Genomic DNA, 23,608 nt, shown 5'->3' on the forward strand with positions numbered 1-23,608 from the left:
CGTACCACTCACAGTACCAGTGAGTGGTACTGGCTGCCAAAGGAGCTGGATGTATGATCCCCCTCTGAGCCTGATTGTATCTGCAAGCCTGCTTCTGGGCAGCAGGGGAATGCTCCTAAGACTCAGCTGCAACGCCAAAGGATGTTACAGCATCCCCTAAGGAGTGGGAGTTTATTTAGAGGTCCCAACCTGACACCACAGCAAGACAAACGAAAGCTGATTCATACATAGGTCACCCACCATTCCAGTATAGCGGATCCTGAAAGGGTTGCCCGAATGGGTAAGAGTTAATTAATTTTTAATGTATTTTAAAATTTATTAAATATTATGATTGGATGATATGACCCCTTCCAAAATGATGGGTCTGGGAAAGGGAGGGGCACCAGGTAGGTGTTTACACCCCTATGCTTTCCAACTATATTCTGTACAGTCATACCACTTGAGGGTTTTTCCAATGGTAAAAAAGTTCAGAAAAGCTGCAGTACAGAAAGATCTGCTGCTCCTGGTAGATTCTGATATAGACATAAGGGACACAACAGGTGAGTGCCTTCATTGGAAAAGGAGGGGGGAAAGGGTCACAGAAAGGTCAACCCTTTCTAATTGCTTATACTGTTCTTACTCTTTGCTGTAAATCTTAAGGCTGGTTTTAGGAACAAATAGGAACATCAAATACACACAAGGAGTCAAAGGGTGACTTTATTAGGTATACATGTATACAGAACATGGTACATTCCTTCACAAACTGGAGGACTAGTTCTATCTTGAATCTAACCAACCATAAATGAACGTTTAGAGTAAAATTATGGCATCTGATGCGGGACCAGTTTATAGAAAACCCCACAAGAAGGGCAGCGCTGGGATTCTCCCTTGTGCAGCCAGAAAACGACCGGTGTGTTGGTGTCCTCTTCACCTACATTGTGGAGGGTAACAAGATTAGACAGATGCTACATGGAAAAGTGCTGTTCAAACATACACAGTTGTGAAAAAGTGCTCTTCCCTTTGTTCCTAAAGGGACACATCTTTATGTAGCCCTTTGAATCTGAAATTTATGTAAACAATGATAGCCCTTTAACCAACTGGCAAAAATTACAGAATCAGATTTTCAAATCAGATTTGCTGACAGTCCCATACCACTGGCAATGAGACCTTGTTCTAGGTAATGATATGGGTTTCTGGAAAAATCAAGCAGAAAATGTGATCCAATTTTAAATGTTAGCAAAAGAGCTCTAATGCATAATGTACTAGCATAGTTTATCCATGTAACATGCAGCACAACAGCCACATTGTACATATGGGATAAAAAACTTTCCACCTCACATTACTCTCTGGTTCCAGGTAAGTTGGTATTATCAAAACATAGACCTGCAAAGTATCCATAATCTAACTTTTGCAGAGGCTATGGTGCCTTTATAGCATCCTCTTTAAGAGAAACCCAAGCCCCAAAAGACCACACTTTTCCTCACCCAAATGTAATTTCACCTGTAAGCAGGTGGTCAAGAACAGACTGTCCCTTTGAAATGTTGTCGCTACCAATCACCACTGTTAAGTGCTCAAAACACCTTATTTGCCTGAGAAGGTACTTACAGAGGCAGCCCACAAGCCGCTTTTCATTGACTGAAGGAACTATGTTGGGATCTTCCTTTGTCCCAGCACGACGTTTAGGTGGAAACATGCTGTATGGATCCTACAGTAAGCAGCGAATAATATTGAGCAATATATCAGAAGCCAGACATTCAGAACAAGTACCCCAAGTTTTCAGCAATGTACTGCTCTTCCTCCTCACTCTCAGATTCTTAAGAGGATCAATCTCTAACTATACCTCAACTCTCCCTTCTTAGCCATTTTACTCCAGCTACAGTACTTGTCATTTTCTGACCATTATAAAATCCTGAGTCACACCCTGGCTGGTATCACTGCAATACAATAAGCTGCTAGATCTTCAGGTTCCGAAATAAATACAGCATGTCTGTTTTATCAGACTGTAAGAGTCAGTGGGTTACCATTTATTTTAAAATGTGCACAGGAAAGTGCAGTAGAGTAGAGAGGAACTGGCTGACACGTTACTTCTTTTTTACTTACCAGTCCTTGCTCCAAAGCTTTCAGGACTTTTCTTTCTAGCCCTGTAGCTTGTTCTTCATCAGTTGGGATACCTGGGCAGGGAAAGACAATGATTCATTGGGCAATTTAAGAAGGACAAGATGAAAGGTGGTCTTATCCATGCCTCACATGTATCCACACATGACATTAAAATGACCCCTGAAAGACCTGAGCACCCAGAACCTCAACTAGTTAATTGAACACATCCCTGCCTGCCCAATTCCGGGCATACACAAAGCTCCAGGAAAGGCTTGCTGGTGCCTTTACTTCTCAATTCCAAAGAGGTATGTTGAATGGGACAACAAGTCAGCACAACTACAGTATGTCAACATCTTTAATGTACCATACATTGCAGATAATACCTTAATATTTTCATTCAGTCAGGTATTTATTTGCTTGTTCACAGCCTAGGTATATTTTCACTCTTCAACTAGTTTTAGATCTTTTCATGTGCTTAACAGCCTCTTGTGGTGCAGAGTGGTAAGGTAGCAGAAATGTTGTCTGAAAGCTCTGCCCATGAGGCTGGGCGTTCAATCCCAGCAGCCGGCTCAAGGTTGACTCAGCCTGCCATCCTTCCAAGGTTGGTAAAATGAGTACCCAGCTTGCTGGGGAGGGGGGGGTAAACGGTAATGACTGGGGAAGGCACTGGCAAACCGCCCCATATTGAGTCTGCCAAGAAAACGCTAGAGGGCATCACCCCAAGGGTCAGACATGACTCGGTGCTTGCACAGGGGATACCTTTACCTTTTTATGTGCTTTTTGAGTGTTTTAATCCTTGAAACACTGATTTTAGGACATTTTATTGTTCACTGCCCCAAAAACAGAGATAGCATACACTTATCTTAATAGCATTCCAGAAAATATATTCTACACTCACTGCTACTGTAAAAGAAGGGGGTTCAATATAGCACCTTCTATCATGTGGCTATCAAGTGAAAAGGAGCATTATTGCCCATTTTCTCTTTTGTCAAGATCTGTTGCCTCATTTCATCTATTACCAGATAATATGCTTTCACTATCTGTGTACTGTAGTAGCACGTTTACTGGTACAAAATAAATGATGAATAGTAGTAATCAGCAGTAAGAGCAGTGCTTCTTAGAAGCACAATAGCAACCCATAAATGCCTTTATTAGTCAGTGAACGGTCTCCTGTCCGGGAAGATTTAATACATTCTCAGTAAGCATCACAAACCCTTTAGCACAGCCAATATTGGATGAGGAGGAAGGAGACATTTGCACCACATAACCTCAACGCCGTACATGAAGGAGCAGCATCCTCCACACTGAAAACCTACTGGACACAATAAATCACAAACTCGAGGCTCCCTTTTACATGCTACCATAAACACTGCGGTCTCGCTGCTTCATCACTTCACATCGCTAACCTCGCATCTTTTACTTTTTAAGGTCAGGCGGAATTGAGTCTTGCAAGCCTACTTTGCTTTCATAGCCTAGGAGCCCCAGTTAAATCGCCACCAGTCTGTGTGAAGCAATGCCTTTGCCTCAAAAACATTACGAAGACATTTTTGGATCGGGTCTAACTCCGGCATTCAGCAAGCACTCACGGGCTTGCTTGCACGGCGGCTTTCATCCACGCCCAGCCCTGCAAAACCAAAGGCCCGTTACGAATGTCGCTGCTGCCGGAGCCAGCGACAGGATTTCGCGGAGACGCTTCGGGGAGGCCTCAGCTCACCTCCAGCCGCCATGGAGCGAGAGGCCTTCCACAGAGGCAGCGGAGCGAGGCGAGTCGGGCCAAGCAGGCTTAGGCCCCGAAGGGCACCACCCAGCCGGAGTAACCTTGACGCCATAGCAACTCCGCAGGAGCAAGACGGCGCGCGACGAGGAAGCAAACGCCTCTAGCAGCACCTCTTCCGCCCTCCAGACCGGAACTTCCTGTCACCTGACCCGCGCGTCCCTTCAACTTGCAAAGCGCGGACCTCAACATAGAGATAGAAAAGGGGGGTAGGAGTTACCCGCGCAGCCTGCACTTCCGGTGAAAGTTGAACGCTATCCTGGACTATGATGCTTCTTGGACTTCGAGAGGCGTCGCTGTATCCTTTGGCATCTTCCTAGTAGGGCACTCCCCACCCCTCTTCCCCCCTGGTTTCCATTGGAAGCGAGAGAGCCTCCCTAGACTCCCTTCTCTTACCTCCGCACGGCGGAAGTGCGAATTAGGGTGGCCGCACTAGCCGCTGGTATCTATGGCTCTCCCTCTCCCCCCCCCCCCGGCTATGTACATATGCATATATATGTCTCACGTGATCCCAACTATCCTCTATGAGGTCTTTCTTTTTTAAGGGGAGGTGGGAAATTGCTGTGGTGGAGGCGCCGGGAAAGGAATTGTTTTTGTGCTTGGCGGGCAGAGCAATATGGCTGTCTGCAACTTTCCTGCTGCACCTGCGATTCGATGTCTTTTCCCCTTGGGAATGAGCTGCCTGAAGCCTTGGGGGGTGTAGTTTAGATCGGTGGGTCCCTACCACCCCCACCCCCACATGCATAGGAACACGCCCCTCTTTCCTGGTGTTAGGGCCACTGCAAATTCAAAACACACTATATTCTTTCTCGGTCATTTTGCCAGATTTTAGCCTGGAAAAATGATGTGATGTTAACAATTCAGCCATGTCCGGCTTTTGGAAAAATCCTATGGCTACCATTTATTGTAAAATGTGTACAGGAAAGTGCAGTGGAGTAGAATGGAACTGGCTGACTCGTTACTTCTTTTTTACTTACCAGTCTTTGCTCCAAAGCTTTCATGACTTCTTTCTAGCCATGTAGCTTGTTCTTTATCAGTTGGGTTACCTGGGGAGGGAAGTTGAGTAGTGCTCTAGCCAGTGTTCATTTTGATCATATCGAACCACCGTGTTGGCCTGGTTTCCTTTTACCGCTGACCAATCCTAGCATAATTGCTCTCTCCAATGAGTTGGATGGCATGATATGCCTAAAGTAAGTGAGCTGGAGTTCTGAGATTTTGTTTTCCAGTGATATATCAGACTTTATGCGCTTGAGTATTTCCTTGTTTTTGATTGTTGCTGTCCATGGAACCTGCAGAGCCTTCTCCAGCACCAGATTTCAAATAATCAACTCACCTCCTGTCCAATTCCTTCATCATCCGACCTTCACAGCCATAAGTGGCAATTGGAAAAATGATAGATCTACATTTCGTAATCAGCCAAGCTTGTCCTTTCCATGCTCAGTTCAAGCTCATCATTGCTGAGCAACCCAGACCAATTGGACGCTTAATTTCCATACTGCAACCACTATTCCGATCCAAGAAAAAGGAATTCTTGAACACATTTGATCTTTTCACCATCAATTTATTTTTTATTTATATTTCTAGATCTCCCCTTTGGAGTTGGTCCTCTCAGGGTGGTTTACATCATCAGTGAATATATAATACGGTTAAAATCATCAATACAATTATCAGTCAATAAAATATTTTAATCAATTTGACCAGCTCTAAGTTTGTTAAACCAGCCAATTGTATAAAGTATTATTCCTTCTGGTCTTTGTAAAAGCCATTTTGGGTCCTCAGACAGAGGGGAAGAGAGAGGCAGAGAAAGAGAGAAGCAAGTAATAAAAAATTTAATGTCCAGGAGTAAGCAGGAGAAGGCTTTTCCAGCTTCCCAAAGCTCTTGTTTTCTTCAGAAAGCTAAGTAGGGTTGTTCCTGGTCAGCACTGGGATGGGAAATCACCAAGGAAGTCCATTGTTGCTATTACTCAGTGACAGGCAATTGCAAGCCAGCTTGGAACGTCTCTCACTAGGAAAACACAACTGCATCACGAAGGGTCAGGTTGCTGGCCTCCTACTGCCCCAATTTTCTCACTGTCCCCCTGGATACTTCCAGCCCCCCAAGAGGGGATGTACCACCCACTTTGGGAACACTTAATTGAATTAATTTAAACGTGTTTGGACCCAGCTGCTTGTTGTGAAATGTACTCTCATGCAGAATGTAAGCATGCATCTTAGACTGATGTGGGTGTGTTGGTTTTATGTGAAATCTGCCGGTGTAAAATCGGCCCATGTATTTTAAGTGAAGCCTTAAGGATACCTATCCTTAGGTGCAAGGTAAAGCATCAGATGTTTCCATGTCTTTTATTTGCACTGCATGTATAAACAGTATGGTGATTCTTTCTAAAAAAAATGCACAAACAAATTACTTACAGAAGTATTCTTCTACAAATATTTACTGGAAAACACCTTAACTACCAGATTTTAAAACTTAGATCTTCCCTCGCTGTTCTGGTGCTTCCTTGTTTACCAGAGTTACGCAAGAGTCCAGCAGCACTTTAAAAAAATTAACAAACTTCATTACACCCCAAGGTTTTATGTGTGAGTGCTCACTTCCTCAGATGCACAGGAGTGTCCATCCAAAGCAACGAAATCTATACTTTGAGTTCAAGTAACAATAAAAAGGGGGAACAGAGGCTACACTGAGAAGTCAGTGTAAAGTATGTAATCAACCTGTACACATCCTAGAAGTGGACAGAAACAAAACATAGTTGTAGCAACTTCAGTATCTTTCACAATAACTCACCAAAGTCTTTCAATGAAATGTTAAGCATCTCCTCAGTCTGTTTTTCTCTCTATACCCAGCATGATGTTTGCACACTATACCATTTTTGGGCCCTGGGCAAAGCCCCTAGATCTAGGGGGGTAAGTTTTATTAATTTTTACTTTGGAGGAAGTTTTAAATCAGCACCCTACTTTTTGATTAGTCCAAAAAGGAGGGCATCCTGTCCCTTGAGAGCCCCCTAGACTGATCTAGCTCCGTGTGGAATTTAAGGACTTAAATAGCTTTTATGTTATGTGGCGACATGGGAACTACCCAGTGATCTCTATAGAGCAATGTTTGAGGCCAGTGACTTCTTTAAGATCAGCAAAATTTTATTCAAGTTACAAGCTTTCATGTGTACGCAGACTTCTTCGGGATGCTATAGAGCAGATTCATCACATTGGTGCAGAGTACTGAAGAACAGGAAACAATACCCTTTTCTGGGGTTGCCACCAGGCCTGGAAGTAAATGTTTTGCCTCTTTAATTCAAGTGATGCAGGCCCTTTAAATATAAAAATGCTTCTCTGCAGAATGTCTTTGCAGAACAAAATATGGACCTGGCACACATGATGAAACCTGGGTGCGAGAGGATGAAACCGTCACCTGGAAAGAACTGGCTCTGCCCAGGTATTCCCCGGGGGGCATACTGCCTATTTTGGGAACCCCTGATTTAAATGCACTGTTGTTAATGAAAGACAGCATGGATTGGTGGGACAGTTCTGTGCTGGGAAAACAAATTTCTATTTATGGGACTTTTATCCTGCCTTTCAACCATACGGTTTTACAATTTGATTCTCCAATCCTGTGGAGGATGGAGTTGCTGGTAGCTCACCTAGCAATTATTTTTCTGAGTCTGAGATATAATATTCTAAACCAAGCCTCCCCTCCCTCTTCATAAGAATATATATAAACGGCTTTATACAGAGTAAGACCCTTGGCCTGTCAGCGTTAATATTACCTACTACACTGAATGGCCAGGGCCTCCGACATCAGTCTTTCATATCACTTACTATTAAAACGGCAGTCTGGTGACAGGTGGGGAGGGGGAAATTGCCTATCACTTTAACACTGAGGAAGAAGAAAACAGCAATGGAAGCTTTTCAGGGCTAAACAGATTCACCTGATAAGTGCTGCAGATCTAACAGATACTAAAGGGGCAGCTACAAGGACCACTTTAAAAGCAACCTTTTCCCCAAAGCCTCCATCTTTGGAAAAGTTTTCTGCTTGCTCCTAGCTATGGGATTTTGCATTGCTTGCTTCTCTCTCCTGCCTTTCTCCCAGGGAGGGCCCAAAGCGACTTTTACAAATGACTCTTACAAAACCCCCGCGCAGCCCCTCCCCCCCTCCCCGACTATGGCCACTACACAGCAACCCAAAAAGAAGCACAGGCAATGCAGGGTGTTTTGCATTTGCAGTAGTCCTTACACCAGGAAAGAGTTGTGCGTACGTGGGGGGGGGGGAGGCATTAGGGATGTGGCCTTGGGAGCCAAGGACGCGGCAGCCCGGAAAAGTTTGGGAACCACTGTTTTAAATGAAGGCACCTGCAACAAAGGTAGAGCAAAAGGAGACGATTCAGGCGCCCCCCCCCCCCCCGCCCCGGCGGCGTTTTCTCCCTGTCTCTAATCTCCCTTAATGTTCCGAGATGACTTTGAACGTCCCGTTGCTGATTGGCTCATTTGTAAAAACGTTACATTCTGGGGTGCCGATTGGTTGCCTTAGCAATGGAATGTTGGCGACCCTTGTTGGTTTTTGAACCGAGGCGAGTGGGAGTTAGGTGGCCGGTGCCGATGGAAGCGGCTTCTCGCAGGTAGAGACCCCCGGGGGTCGGCGACGCCCCAGTTTAGCGGCTCCCATTTCAACACTCTCCCCCCTTCTAATGCCCTGATATGTCAAAGTATCCCCCCCCCAGCCGTTCTTTTTGTCAGGATGTGATGAGGGAGTAAGTCCCATTTGGCTTAGTGGGATCTACTTACGAAATTACCCAGGTTCGCCAGTCCCGGGCATAGAAAGGGCATTTGCATTACAGTTAAATGGAAATAAATAAAAAGCCTTGCTTTCCATCCTTCCAACTGCCCCGATCGCTCTTCCCTCACAATCTCAACATGCATAAGACCAAGGGGTAGTCCACCTGTGGTCCTCCAGATGTTCATGGGCTAACGCTGGCAGGGGATCATGGGAATTGTAGTCTATGGACATCTGGAGGACCCTATGCCAGAATAAAGAAATTGTTAGTCTTTAAGGTGCCATAATGTCCTGTTTAAGCAGTCTACCGGGTGGTTAATTAAGTCGTTTAGCACCATAAATGTTAATAGATTTGTGTGTGTGTGTGGCAGCAGCTTTTTGGAGCCAGAGCTTGTGTGAGTGCATAAAATGTTACATGCTGAGATGGAGAAAAAGAAAGTCTAAATGTGGCCCAAACTCCTGAAATGCAAGATATATAGACTAACATTTCTGTGTTAAATTCAAGTGCATACTGGAACAGTAACATAACTGGTCTCAACTGGAATGACTTTTGATAGCACAATCTAGTGTAGCTACACATTTCATAATGCTCCATGTAAACCGCCCAGAGCTGTAAAGAATGGGCGGTATTAAAAAATCCAAATAAATACATAAATAAAAATAACACCCACAGTGTGAGAGGACACCATTGTCTTGACTGAAGCCTAAATGGATTCAGTCACAGGTATTTATAAATTCTGCCTGAGCAGTTTCACATTGGATGGAATCTCCTTTTCTTGAGAGATAAAGCCTTTCAAGTTAGTGGCTGATTGCCCTACAAGAATAAAATACCTTGAGGTTTATTTTGATCCTGCCTTTAGCAGATGTGTGTGTGTCCATCCCTAGGTAGGGTTGCCATCTTCCAGATGGCACATGGAGATCTCATATGACAGATTTACAGACGTCAGAGATCTATTTCCCTGGAGAAAATGGCTGCTTTGAAGAGTAGGTGCTATAACAACAAATGCTGCTGAAGCCATTACCCTCCCCAAATCCCACCCTTCCCAGGTTCCACCCCCAAAACCTCCAGGTATATTCCAAATTGGACTTGGCAACTCTGCGCCTTAGGTGAATAACATATAAACGAACATTCCCAGATCTCAGAATACTGTTTCCTGGGTAGATGTGGAGGCGATGGTGACTGATGCTTTCATGCATGCAAAATAATGTACTTTGTGATCTGAAGGGAAGCCAGAGTTTAATGATGCACTGTAAATCCTTTTCAGTGCGCTTTGCAGCTGGATTTCACTGCGTGAAACAAAATCCACTTGCAGTCTATCCCTGTGCACTGAAAGTGGATTGAAAGAGCATGAGCTTGTTACAGGGCCTAGTCCTTAGTTATGAGATCCTGTATAAATGTCCTGTACTGCAGGGGTAGTCAACCTGTGGTCCTTCCAGGTGTTCATGTACTACAATTCCCATGTGCCCCTGCCAGCAAATGCGGGCAGGGGCTCATGGGAATTGTAGTCCATGGACATCTGGAGGACCCCAGGTTGACTACCCCTGCTGTATTGCAGATGAGTGGCTGTCGCATGGTGCTGTCGCTAGGCATGCACATGCCAGGCTATTCCATGATAGCCCTGTTTTGGACCTAAGTCTTGCTTGAACGTCTGTAGTTCCTAAGTCCCTTGTGAAGCTGCTTCTGGCCTTAGGGCTAGCTAGCCCTTTGTGACACCAGAAGAGCAGACACAGTTCTGACCCCTTCAACATTCCTTCTTTCTATTGGCTCAACTGCTGTGATCTCATGGAGCAGCTTGCAATCCTTGGGTATTATGGACTCAAGGCGTCCATGAGCAACTTCTGCTAAATTAAATGGTAAAAAAAATTATATTTAGGCTACCGGCTTTTGGATGATCGCTGCTTGGCGTGCATCATTTGGGGAGCCTCTGAGCCTTTCGTCGGGAACTGACAGTTTTATGTATGCAGATAATGAGGCCTTGTAGGCTCACAGTTAGACTGGCTTTCAAGATTTGAGAACTCCCAGCTGTAAGCAGTCTCTGCTTTCCCACAATAACAGGTCCTTTTGATTGCTAGTCAGAACTCGGGTTACCTCCTGTGTTACAATTATTTGGAGTCCTTTGCATGAAAGGCTCGGTAATGAGATGGAGAGCTTTGAGCCTCATTGCCCACTGCGGCACTGCTTGGGAGCCTGCATACTGGTAATTAAACCCAGCAAGCTCAGACCTGGAGCTCGGCGTGAGCGGCATGCAGTTCAAATAGGTTCATTCACTGAGCCAGGAAAGCCTCTGAAAAGAGATTGACAAAGTGATACATGCTTTTTATCAGCAGGGGAGGAGTTCTCCATGGCATTTATTTAGAGCTTACTGTGCGTTTGAAACACATGGTAGAATTATTATTTATTATTATTTATTATTTATTATTTATTAATTACATTTGCATCTCACACTTCCTCCAGGGGTTGTGAGATTGCCTCCCTTTTATCCTTATCACAGCCCTATGAGGTAGGGTAATCCGAGAGAATGGCTGGCCTGAGGCCACCTGGAAGTCTCATGGCTGAGTGAGAATTTGAATCCAGGCACTTAACCCTAGCTGTCAAAATGTATCAATCGAGTTCATGGGAAATCATTTTCATAATTAAATAAAATGGAGCAGGGACACAATGAGACATGCTGAAGCCCTAAGTTATGTTAAGGTTAGCTGGCCCAATAGCATTAACCCCCAAATGATAACGTGTACATTAAAAAAAATTATAGCTACTTTGTAATGTGAATCCCTAACCTGTAGTTTATTTAGTTTGTGCTGAAATCCAGCTCTAAAACACAACTTGCTAGCTGAAAGCACTAAGCGAGGGATGGGTGAATGAGAGAGCTGCTTTTGCAATGAGAGAGCTGCTATTTGTGCCTCCTCTTCTTTCTTTCCAGGTATCTGGTGACCTTCTGCAGGGCATCCTAAGTGCTCCAGAAGAAGACAGGGTTGCTTTTGCTAATTGGTCAATTCCTCACTCTTCTTAAGAGCAGTCAAGGGCCAACTACCATCCTGTTAATGTGTGTGCATGCGTGTGTATTCCATACTCTCCTGCCATTTCCACTCAACTTTCAATAAACAGCTTGAGCCTCTCGTGGGCTCCAGATCACTCTGGAGGAACCACCAGAGATGCCTATGAAGGAGACGGGAAAGCAAAGCTCTGAGGGATCTGCTCCACCCAGTGAACAACCTGGGACATCCAGGGATGCTGTGGAGCCAGCAGGCCAGAATCTATCTTGCAAGGAAAACAGCAGAGTCACTTTAGCTTCCCAGCCAAAGAAGGTATCGTACAGCACGGAGCTGTTTAGCACCTGGAGGGACATCCGCTGGTTTCAGATCCCCTTGTCTTCTTTAAGGAGACCCAAAGCAGGTCTCTTCAGCTTTAGGTTCCAGTCTAGCCTGCAGGAGTACCAGCAGCTGCGAAAGACAAAGAGGCTGAAGGTTGGCCGGCCTTTCTCTGTGCTGCCTTTCCCTAACTTATCAGTGACACTAAGTGATTGTTCTCAGGAGCCCTTGTATAAACAGGTGAGTAACCTCCCACCCCTCCACCCAAGTGACAGGCAGCTCAAAAGCTTGGGCCAGGGATACAGTGTGCCTCTGACACATGAACACATTAATCCTGAGTCTGACCTCATAGTTAGGATCTTGGGTGGTCAGGAGCACCGAGGAAAGGTGATTGGAGGGAAAAGATTAAAAAGTCTGAAGGGAAGCCGAGGAGAGTTTTAGCTGGGACAGAAGGAGCAGGGACAGGTTTCCAGTCCTTCTGCCTCTTGCTTGTGACAGGCAGAGCCAGAGTGTCTTGTTCCCTTGTGCCTGCAGCCACAGGGGCAATGAACTCTGTTTATTTAGAGTGTTCCTCGGTTGCCTTTCCAGTTGCAGTAGAGGAATTTCTGAAACAGCACAGAGCTGTAGCTCAGTGGTAGAGCACCTGCTTTGTATGCAGAAGGTCTGTTACTACAGCTATTCCAAAATGATAAACACTTCCCAGTTCTTCTCCACCGGGCACCATTCCCTCCATGGTTTAGCTCCACCTTTCTTTCACAACCCCCTTTAGAGAACTACGTCAAATCTATTTATTTATTATTTGATTTATAGGCCGTCCCTGTCTGCAAGCTGGCTTGGGGCCGTTTGCAGCATAGATTAAAACATTCATAGACATTTTTTTTAAAATCCTAGAAATTTATACTAATAAGCCAAACCTTACCCCTCCAGCCCCCAGCTATCTTCATTGAGCAGGGGGTTGGACTAGATGGCCTGTATGGGCCTTCTCACTTCTGGTCAATTCTATGATTCATTCTGGTCTGCATGGCTACAGGCCAGGAACACATGCCCCAGCCAAAGGCAAAAAAGGGGGACCTAAGAGGAGAGGCAGAAGGCCCACATGATGTTGTTGCCCTGGTCTCAACCATAAGCCTGGAGGGAGAATGTTGCCTTGCGGGCCCTGCGGAACTGTGATAGCCCCATCAGGGCCGTGATCTTGGTGTGACAGTGACTCTCCAGTGGCCTCAAGCAGTGCGGCTGCCCCAGCTCATTTGAACTGGAGATGCAGGGAAGTGACCTGGGACATTAGGTGGACCAAGCAGGTGGTCAGTCACTGAGTTGTTTGTTCCTGCTCTTAAGTGTTCACTAGCTACAAGGTATCTGTTATCCTCAGAGCAAAAGAAGCAAAATCTCTTGGGAAGGAAACCAGACACCATCCAAATATTATTTAACAACTTTATTTTCAGTTATGCAACAAACTTTTAAGGCAACAAACTTCATTCCTATATTTCAGCTTCTCATTGCGGAGACCATGATATTATCCCCAGAAAAGCCCACCAGAGCTCTGGAAGATAAATTATTTGCTAGTTCTCTCAATCCAACAAATGATACCCCCCAATTAAATACATTCCACAAGATAAGTGCTCCACTAGTTCCTTAAGCCAGGGGTAGTCAACCTGTGGTCCTCCAGATGTCCATGGATTACAATTCCCATGAGCCCCTGCTAGCATTTGCTGGCAGGGGCTCATGGGAATTGTCGTCCATGAACATCTGGAGGACCACAGGTTGACTACCCCTGTCTTAAGCAAGATAACTACCCCGCCCCTCCAAACAGAAATCTAAAAAAATTCTATCGCACCTATTTACAGTACCAGATTGCAGTAATCTCCACAATAAAATGATACGGACATCCCCAGTTAGTCTTAGATTATATCAACATTCTTTAGACTTACTCAGAAGAGGAGGTAGATGATAACCTGGTGATAGTTTCCCGAAAATCCACATCTCCAACATCTGTATCCTAGCTAAACAATGATACAGCCCGTTTTGAATTCTTATTAGCTTGTCGAGGGTCTTCCATGTGGCACCTGCCATGAATTCTTCATGGACATTCCAACTTTATGGCGAAACACACACACTCCGCGTGGGAATGTCAGTACTAGTTCCCTCAGCCTGTGTCTTCTCTCTGAATGTCAGGTCACATCATCTTCCCCCAGAGTTCTTCCATGAATCATTAACTCCTGTCTGACGAAGAGTGCTTGCCCACAAAAGTTCAGGCTTTGAATAAATCTTTGTTGGTCTTAAAGGTGCCATTGGACTCAAATTTTGTTGCCCTGTTAAGCAGACTGTGTCTCCCAGGCATTCCAAAAATCATTCCTTTGGGATCTGGGACTATTATTTTAACAAATGTTGGGACGCTATGGGGAGTAGTTTTTCTGTATATCACATGTCAGGAGGGACATTATATAGGGTTCAAAGTGGGTGGTGCCTTATGTCTCGTAATTCCCATCAATCCCTACCTGACTTGATTTATTAACACCAGATAACGTTAGCTCTGAAATCTTCAGATTAATCATTAAACCTTCAGACACAATGTCAACAGAGGCGAGACCCTCAGTCAGAATGTTTCATTCCCATTTAATTTAAAGAGTTGTTTTACTTAAAATCCTCTTGTTTAAAATGTCCACTTTTGTTAGCAGTGCTTCTGCCTGCTCTAGGCGTTTTGCCCCCCCCCTTTTTTTTTTGCTGCAGCTGTTTTTAGCTGCTTTTAAAAACCTTTGAATATTCCTCAGGATTAGTTCTGGGAGTTTCTCCAAAGTAAACAACCTAGGATCCCTTGCCCAAAGCCGTGAGAAGCAGAAAAAAACTTTCCCCAAAACTGTTAGGTCAGATTCACAGCATGCACTGAGGCCTTCCAGTCTAGAATAATTGAAACCCTTAACAACTGTGTCTAATGCTGCATCTGTCCCGGCTACAGAGCACTGGTCTCATGCATGGCTGGAGCAGGCCATCCCCAAAGAGCCCCAGATTGGGAAAGCAGAGATGCTTACTGAGCTGTCTTCCAAACTATGCCTCTGACCTTTGACTTTTATCTTAACAGCATGGCAAGCACTCAGGAACTGGCAGAGTGAATAGCTGCAAAAGCTCGTCGTCGTGTGGAGCAGGTAATTCTCTAAACCATTCCCCATGGCTTTGATAACATAGGAGGAGGCCCATCTACATGATGTCGGGTAGCGTAATCCGATGGTCCGGCGAAGACTGCTGTGTGCCTTAGCAACTAGTCAATATTGTGCACTCTCTGAGCAGCAATGCCAAGGCCTAGTAAGAGTGGTGGGGACAACAGCCAACGCAGCAACAAAGAGAGAATCTGTAGCAACTCCATTGCTAGCCGCCAGTCAAAACTGCCCGTACTGATTGGGCACAGAAAGCACCAGTCTGTCTGCCAGTATGACAGGAATGCTCTGATGACATTCTGTTCCATACACACTTCCAGGAAAAGCCTACAGCCCCTTCCCAGCCCCTCTTCCAGCACAGCACAGCTGGCAGCACAGGTCAGAGGGCAGCTTCAGTAAGCTCTATGGCTCCTGTCAGGGGGGGCTTCAGAAAGCCCCTTGGCTGCCCAAAGAGCAGCAGCATGACATTCAGTAGCCTTTTGCATGCAGGGAAGGAAGGGCTGCTGTTGCAGTTGAAACGGGCAGCCAGTTCTATAGGTCAGAAGTTAAGAGGGAAGCTGTTCCTCAGAATTAAGAGTTCGAGTCCTCTGATGGCCCAAACGCTAAAGAAAGGAGGAAAAAAAGGCTGCTACACATAAAGTGTCTTTTAACTGGGGAAACATGTCTCTCAAATCCAGACTTTCTCAACCTTTTTACCACTGAGATATCCCTGAAACATTCTTTAGGCTTTGAGAAACCCCAGAAGTGATGCAATTGGGCAGAATATGGTTGGGAAGCATAGCTGTGGACACGCCCATTTGGAGGGCCTCCCCTTCCCACCCCCTCCAGGCCCATCATTGGCCATTGGTGGTGGGTGGGCAGATCAACATGACCATATATGGTCTTATCACCTGATAAATGTATAACAATTTTTATAAAATATATTAAAAATTAATTCTCATCCATTTGGGAAACCCTTCCAGGGCTGTCAAGAGACAAAGGTTGCTCTAATCACACCGGCAGACATGGGGGACAAAAATATGTCCCTGCTATGATAGCAGAAGAAAGCAAAGGGGGGCACAATAGCTACACCCCCATTTCCCTCACTTGGAGCTGCCCTTTCCCACTGGGAAAGCAGAAATTAATTCTCTCCCCCTCCAGTAGTGCTGACAGAGGGGGACATCCATGTGGGCACTCCCCTGCAGCCACTCAGAAGATTCTGCTTCAATCTGGGGAAAAACAGGTTTGTTGCACTGTCTTAAAGGGGACATTCCTGACAACACCACATCATGCTAGGAGCGATCACTAAGCCTTACAGACTTTCCTCTTTAATGCAGGGACTTCCTGCTTTCCCTGCAAGAGGGAGGGGGAAACCCTGTGGAAGCAGCCACAACCAGCCACTGCTATGACAGACAGCCCACTGAGAAGGGAGGCTACAAGACGAAACCAGCCGTGGCTGTCCCAAGCCCCTTACCCTGAGAACGAGCATGGTGGCACTCTGCAGCTCCAGCAAACAGTCAGCTGCTAATGGGACCACCTAGATGGCACGAGCAGGTTCATGGGGGCTTTGTGTGCACCCCAAAAAACATTTTTTTTAAAAAAAAGGAGACACAGACGTATTTAGCAGTTAGCACAAATAAGCGGCAAAGCAGGCCACTGGGCTGGCATCAAAGTTCTCGGCTTCAGGGAGGAGCGATGACACATTTTCAGCCCCACCACAGCAAAAACATTCATGCTTGGTGTCAGCACAGCACTTGGCTGGCAGAGGCTCCACACATTCCTCCAACACTACCCGGCCTTTCTAGAACAGAGTACCCTGCGGGATTAGGCGGGAATGCCTGAGATGAGAACCCAAAGGGACAGGACCACTCATGGAATGTAAGCGGGGAGAGTCATAGAGTTACGGAGTTCCTAGCAGGCCTCGTTCTCCTAGAATTCCAACTGATCCTTAGGCCACAGAGATCAGTTTCCCTGGAGGAAATGGCATCATCAAGGGGGGGGGGGCTCTGTGACATCACATCACTGGAGGGCAGGGACTGCTGGTTCCTCAGGGTTCAGGTTCCAACATCTACGTGCTCCATATGCCCAAGGGTATAGATGGGCTCCCAAAGCACAACACACTTCAGGCATTGCAATACGGAGATCTTCCATCACTGGCCAGTGGGCCTGAGGCTCCCTGTGCAAGTGTTGCAGGGCCTCCCAGGAGCCGTGGGGGGTGATCCTTCGCTGCCTGCATCTGGCATGCCCACAAAGGCAGCTCACCTGCAAGGTGGATCCACTTCTGCTCAGGCTTACATCTCACTCACCGCACTGGGAAGTGCCTTTGCAAGCTGTGGAACAAGGCCCCAGAGTCACCGAGGGAAATCCAGCATAGCTTTGCAGGTGATGCGGTGTGTGCTAGGCTACCTGGACAGCAGGAGCTGCACAACCTGAGTATGTGCTCTGACAATTGTATTCTACCAGTGGTGGTCCTAGGGAAAGGGTTGTGACCCCCTCAGCCCTAATGCCCAACACAGCCTCTCTCAGACGACTCAGAGGTGCAAGTAGTTTAGGCAGTCACAGGTTTACCCCACGGATTGTCCTTGTTTCTTGTTCCAGTAGCCCTTTACACACCAGATCAACCGTCTTTTTCTCAGACACGCAGCCAGAGCAGGCAGCCCGGTTTCCTGTCCGACTGCTCCTCACCCAGAGGTTTCCATGAGCTCTTGAATTAGGGAACTGGATAATTTGCTTTCTCTTTAACACTGCCACCGCTCCTACATATCCAGGCGAGGCCTGACTGGTTTGTGTGTGTAGTTTCTTCCCCTGTCTCTGTCACCAGAGAGGAACGAAAAGGAGCTGACTTTTACTCAGGCCTTCCAACAGCGTCGGAGTGCCACAGGCACAACATTTCTCAGTAGTTGACCCTCGGATCCTTCTCCTCACCCTTCTGGTCCTCTCCATTACAAACTCTCTTCCTTACAGCCAGCTTCTGACTCCGGCTCCGTCGCTCAGGCTCCACCCCCAACGTTCTGTCAGCTCTCATTGGCTATGCTCTGACAGAGAACCGGACACTCAGTCACAAAGCGGATATAGTGTTTGCTTTTTACGTGGTGCCCTGCAGTGTAGTCCAGTCATGATATCTCCCAGTCATGGATGTTGGGAAAGGTGCGCCCCCTGTGGGGAAAGGGAGGGTGCTGGGGAGGACCTGAGGGCTGTCCACACCTCTGAGTCAGTCACCGTAACCTACTGTGCCATTGAATGGGGAGCATTGATGGGGGAGGGATGCTTGGTGATGAAGAGGAGCGGCCATCCTTGTGCCCGTCCCATGGATCCATTGGTGGCCACGAGCCACTGGCAACATGTGGGCAGGCGAGACTGGCCCACCACACTGTACAGGAGCACCAGCTCTGCACATATGCACAGGGCTGCCTGAGCATCTGCCCGGTTTGCACGCCGCCAGTGGTTGCTAAGAAACGGTGGTCCTAAAGCTGTTCTGATTAGCAACTTGCATTCAGCATTTAAGCCAGTTTATACACGTTATGCCCCCCCCCCCACCTCACCCCCAGTAAAGTCTAGAGGGCTTTCTCCATAGAAATGCCAAGAGAGGAAGGAATGCCGCTCTAGCTTCCCTTTGGAATTGTGGCAGATGTCACCTTTCTGTGAAATACGGGAAGGGAAGTCTAGCTTGCCCCTGTTCTCCAGTTACCTTCATGGCAACAATGCCCATGTTTGATATTTGTCACTACTGGGAGGTCATGCTGTCCGTGTGACATTACCCATCCCTCTGTGTACGCCTGGCTGTCACAGACAGAAACGCAGGCCTCCTCTGGAGTACCCCAGAAGACCGGATGCTTGAGCTGCTTATGGAGCAGCAGGGAAGCCTTGGGCCAGCTGAAAGCGTAGTGCCGGGATGGCCAAGCTGTGACTCTCCAGAAGCCCGTGAACTGTATTGGGGGGGGGGGAACGCCTGGTTCAAAATGGTGGTTTGCATTGGTCATCCTTCTGCCTCAGGAGTGAGGCTGTCATGGCCATTTGTCTGCTGCAGGGGCTGGCGCCCGGTGCGCCCATGCAAAGCCAGACTCTTCTGTTGATTCTGCTATTCCCCTATGGCTGCCTCTCTTTAAGTAGCCTGCCAGGCAGCAAAGAGTAGGTGGTTTTGCTATTTCCCATGCCAAGGTCAGCATCTCCTCGGGCAGTCGCTGGGGAACAGGCCTGACGGACATGGCTTCAGTAGGCTGAGGTTTGTAAGCACGCTCAGCAGCAGGTAGGATTCACCCGTGATGGTCCTGGGTTGGCAGGAGCGGCCGGCCCTCGATGCTGACCATACGCAGGGATTTCCATGGGTCCATCTGTCAGTCGCTGAGGGCAATGCTGCGCCTTCCGTGCTTTCTCTTGCGGATTGCAGCCGGAGCCTCTGGGAAGTTCCCCGCCTGAAGTTCCGTTTGCCGGCAGGGCCAGGAAGCGCTGGTCAAATGCACGCAGCGGCTTGTGGTTTTGGGGGGCCACATGTCAGCCGGAGTAGAATGCGAAGCCTGTGTGCAATAACGGATAGACATCCCACAGAGCCCAGCCATGGCGCCGCCTGCTACGTACGCTTTTAAGGTATGGCAGATTTGGATATTTGTTCCCCAGCAGGGCTGAAAACCCATAAGAAGCAGCCCCTGTTATCCTCCCCCCCGCTAACATCCCTTTTCCCATGCAGCTCCAGCAGCATCTGTGCCTGCAAGACCACAACACCGCCGGCAGCTTCACCACCAATGTCTGGCAATATGGCCTATCTCTGAGACCTGTGATTGTGAGGACAGAACCCTTGCCACAGCACAGAGCCCCGTAGTGGCGGCCAGTGGGGGGCACTGCCCCGGACAGCCTCGCGTGGTCTTCCACTGCATCCTCTTTAAGCGCTGGGATTGCGGCCACTGGAACAAGATGTCTCCCGTGTCCCTAAGTCCACAACCGTCTTCCCATCGCTGCAAGCACCATCGCCCCACCACTTTGCACGCCAGTGACATCTGTGGCAGTGAGAACTGCAGCCTGGCAAAGGCAAAAGTCCCCCCCGGGGGGAGTGCCGGTCAGGAGAACCGTCTCTTCCCAGAGAGGGGAGCACCCAGGCCCTCCAGCATGCAACCTCACGTGCTCCTCCATCGCCTCTGTCTGGCACAGGTTGGGTGTGAGAAAGCACCCCAGGGCTGGGATGAATGCAGACTCCCAGCTCCCCAGTGGTGTGCTGAGGAGCCCGCCCCCCTGCTTCCCCGTGTACTCCTCCACCGCATCTGCCTGGGGCAAGCCAGGCGTGAGAAAGCACCTCAGGACCGGGGTGGCAGCTGGCCACAAACTGAGGCGTTGGTGTCCATGCAGCCAAGGGTGCTCCTCCATCGCATCCCTCTGGCGCAAGATCAGCACAGAGCCGCCCTCGGGGATCAGGATGGAACCAGGCCGTGTGCTAACCAGGCCTGCGCAGAGGAACTGATCCCCATGCAGCCTCGTGTCGTTCTCCGTCGTGTCTGTCCGGACCAGAGCAGGGCTGCAGCGAAGGATAGGGACGGAGTCAGACGCCGAGAGAACCAGCCCTGCCCCGAAGAGCCAAGCCCCAAGCAGCCCTGCGTAGTCCTTCGTCAGGTCGGTCTGGATCAGGGAGAGGCGGGGTCTGAGGACAGGGATGGACTCGGATGCCCTGATTCCCAGGCAGGGGCTGAAAAACTAAACTCCATGCAGCCCCGTGTTCTCCTCCGCCGCCTCTGTGTGGCAGAAGTTCAATGTGAGACGGTGCCTCCGGATCGGGACGACCCCAGACCTGATCACCAGGCAGGGGCTGAGAAGCCCGTTGACGTGCCTGAAGGGCTCTCCTCATCCGCCCATCCTGGAGAGTACGAAGCAGAACCTGATGGGGCCGCTCTATCAGTGGAACAGCCATTATGTTTCCCGCCAGCCACCTGCAACTCCCCCCCTAGCCCATGCCCAGAAAACCAAGCCAAGGAGGAAAGTCCGCCAGCGCCACTGGAGACGTGGTTCGTCCCGTTCGCACCTGGCCAGTTTGAGTGAGTGCGGGATAGGCTGATGGCGGTGGGTGTCTGTTGTCACGGTTGCCCGCAGTTGTGCCTTCACTAATGCCTGGCTGCCAGGGTTACTGCTGGCAAAGGCTGAGTGCCCAGTAAAGGTTCTGTGGCATGCCGTGCTACAAAGCACCAGCGTGCCTTGGCCAGATACTGGGAGACGTTACAGTTCCCTGTTTGCTCGTACAACCACTGTCCAGTTGAACAGTCGTATTTGGACTGAGTCTGTGTTGGATATGGTGACAGTGCAGCCGGCCGATGGTCGTGGCTGGAGGGGTGGGATGCCCCTTTCTCTCTTCTCATCTGCCTAGCCGAGGCCCAGTGGTACCACTTCCTATCAGTGATTCTGGTGGGCTGGGATGTGCCCCTCGCCTGTCCCTGCTGCATCTTCCTAGCGCCCCGTCTTTGTTGGATCGTGTTGCTTGCAATTGCATTTGGTGATCTAACACTTTCTCCTCCCCAGAGCTGGACGTCAGACCTTAGCCCATGAGCCTGGCTCACGTCATGCAGGGTGCCCTCCCGCTCCTCAGAACTGATCCACAGGAGGGGCACAGCGAGTCCATCTCCAGCAGTAGCAGCAGCAGCTACCTCAGGAGCATGACCCCCACCCCACACCCGGTGACCAGGCCCCATGAGACACTTGGCTGTGGTAGGAAGCCCCCCCCTCCATCTCTTACTAGGGGTGCTCATTGCAAGTGACGTGGGCTGTCTGCCCCCATCCCCTGCTCATTTGATTGGTTTCTTGCCATCCCTTCTCTTGTGTCTGGCACGGCTCCAAGCCCCCTTTGTGGTTTACCTCTCTTTTTGCCTCCGCTGTCCCTCCCTTTTGCATGTTGGAGCTGATCTGCTCTTCCTTTCTTGCCCATCTTCTTGCCTCCCAAGCTTGTGTGGACTTAGTTTTTAGAATAAATTTCCTTTGTGCAGCTGCTGTGTCTCCTGCTTTTCATTTGGCATGCTGTGGCACTGTTTGTTTGTTTGTTTTTCCACCCTGCATTGGCCACTGAGAGGCAGCTGATGGATATCCCGACACAGGCTCTCCCTGATGGATGATTAAGATCCTGCCAATCTCCTCCCCTGACACAGCCTTCCTTCTGGGATACGATGGAGGAAGTCCCAAGCTAGGTGACCTCTTGAGTCTCCGAGAGCAGATGGCTGCTGCCCCGGCTGACCACCAGCAACTGTATGCAATGGTAGGACAGTTGGGGGTGGAGAACTTTGGTGTCTGGCAGATGTTAAAACCGCCCTGAAATGCAAGAACTAGATTGGCCTTTTGTGTGCTGCTGGTCGGGTTGAAGGGCGGAGCCCAGCAGATCAAAAGGCATGCAACTGTAAGACGGGTAGTCAACCTGTGGTCCTCCAGATGTCCATGGACTACAGTTGCTGGCAGGGGCTCATGAGAATTGTAGTCCATGGACATCTGGAGGACCACAGGTTGACTACCCGTCTTACAGTTGCATGCCTTTTGATCTGCTGGGCTCCGCCCTTCTTACCCCTGCTGTAAGATACTGTGCCTGATCCTGACCAGGTCTTCTGTTTCTCTTATATCTGTGCTTTTTAAAAAAAAAACTATATGTACAACTGAGGAATTTATTACAAGAAATTGGAATGTCATGGCAGACTGCATTTTAATGGCTGCTGTAAAGGTGCTCTCTCCCGACAAAATAAGTTTTGTGGCTCCACAAAAAATGACCTGTTTATGGTAGCATAGAGAATTGCTGAATTAAATAATGGCCGATTAGGATTTAGAGGTAGATTTAATTGTATTAACCCAAATTTAAATGGTTATGGCTGTTGTGAATCATCGGTGCTTATGCTGTGCTTCTGAGTTCTTTATAGAAGTGTCTCAAACCATGCATTTTGTTTTAACGCCAGTACTCACAATTGTTTTCCGTATGTACGTCTCTGTCTGCTGACGGAGAAGTCACTTTATGCCTCTGCCGAAGTACACTTCAACCACGGGTGCTTAAACGACAATAAATCTGTTAATATTTAAAGCGTTACGAGGTTCCTAGTTGTTTCTGCGACCAATGACATGATATGATGATGACCCTTCTGGAATTAGTCTGTGGAATGAATTGATGTATTCTCTCAGTTTGTATACTGGCTCTCACTATGATGTTTGGGGGCGGTGAATTACTCTTATCCAGGGGTAGTCAAACTGCGGCCCTCCAGATGTCCATGGACTACAATTCCAATGAGCCCCTGCCAGGAAATGATTTGACTACCCCTGCTCTTATCAGTGCCAAGATTTCACCAGCATTTAGCCCCCTCTTCCCTTCCAGTTATATTCCAGCACAAAGGCTGAGTTATGAACGAGACCTCAGAATGCCCAGAGTGCCTTTCCTATGGCTTTGAATGAAGGTATCTCCTTGATATTTAATAATTCATAAGCTCAGCAAAGACTCAGCAAAGGCAGCGGGTTTACTGAACGGTATCCTTAAAACTGCCTCTAAAAACGAGGCACGACAAAGTTTGAATCCAATAGCACCTTTAAAGACCAACCAAGAAATGAGGGCAAGCCTGAACC

General features: G+C 48.0%; 2 protein-coding genes across 9 annotated transcripts in view; one reads left to right on the top strand and one right to left on the bottom strand.

Moving 5' to 3' along the window:
* Nucleotides 1-678: 678 nt before the first annotated feature.
* COX5B (cytochrome c oxidase subunit 5B) lies at nucleotides 679-3,996 on the bottom strand. Its single transcript, XM_077306268.1, has 4 exons — nucleotides 3,791-3,996; nucleotides 2,080-2,150; nucleotides 1,585-1,684; nucleotides 679-910 (listed from the first exon to the last, which is right to left on the bottom strand). The coding sequence occupies exons 1-4, from the start codon at nucleotides 3,903-3,905 to the stop codon at nucleotides 801-803; spliced, it is 396 nt and encodes a 131-aa protein (XP_077162383.1). The 5' UTR covers nucleotides 3,906-3,996; the 3' UTR covers nucleotides 679-800.
* FAM178B (family with sequence similarity 178 member B) overlaps nucleotides 3,988-23,608 on the top strand; it is a 186,268-nt gene continuing 166,647 nt past the window's right edge. For 2 of the 8 annotated variants that reach the window (XM_077306258.1, XM_077306265.1), the window contains exons 1-3: nucleotides 3,988-4,148; nucleotides 11,719-12,161; nucleotides 14,998-15,061. In XM_077306258.1, the coding sequence (XP_077162373.1) occupies nucleotides 11,766-12,161; nucleotides 14,998-15,061 (460 nt within the window). In that variant the 5' untranslated portion in view covers nucleotides 3,988-4,148; nucleotides 11,719-11,765. The other 6 variants (XM_077306260.1, XM_077306264.1, XM_077306259.1 and 3 more) reach the window with 6 other exon arrangements.

This window comes from Paroedura picta, chromosome 12, assembly GCF_049243985.1.
Source record: "Paroedura picta isolate Pp20150507F chromosome 12, Ppicta_v3.0, whole genome shotgun sequence".
Taxonomy (NCBI): Eukaryota; Metazoa; Chordata; class Lepidosauria; order Squamata; family Gekkonidae; genus Paroedura; species Paroedura picta.

What these genes read in the sequence shown, in the direction of transcription:
- COX5B (XM_077306268.1), bottom strand. Translation starts at nt 3,905, where the DNA reads ATGGCGTCAAGGTTACTCCGGCTGGGTGGTGCCCTTCGGGGCCTAAGC. An exon ending in AAGCTTTGGAGCAAGGACTG is followed by an intron (nt 1,685 to 2,079) that starts GTAAGTAAAAAA and finishes TGCTTACTGTAG; the next exon opens with GATCCATACAGCATGTTTCC. An exon ending in GCGGCTTGTGGGCTGCCTCT is followed by an intron (nt 911 to 1,584) that starts GTAAGTACCTTC and finishes TCCACAATGTAG; the next exon opens with GTGAAGAGGACACCAACACA.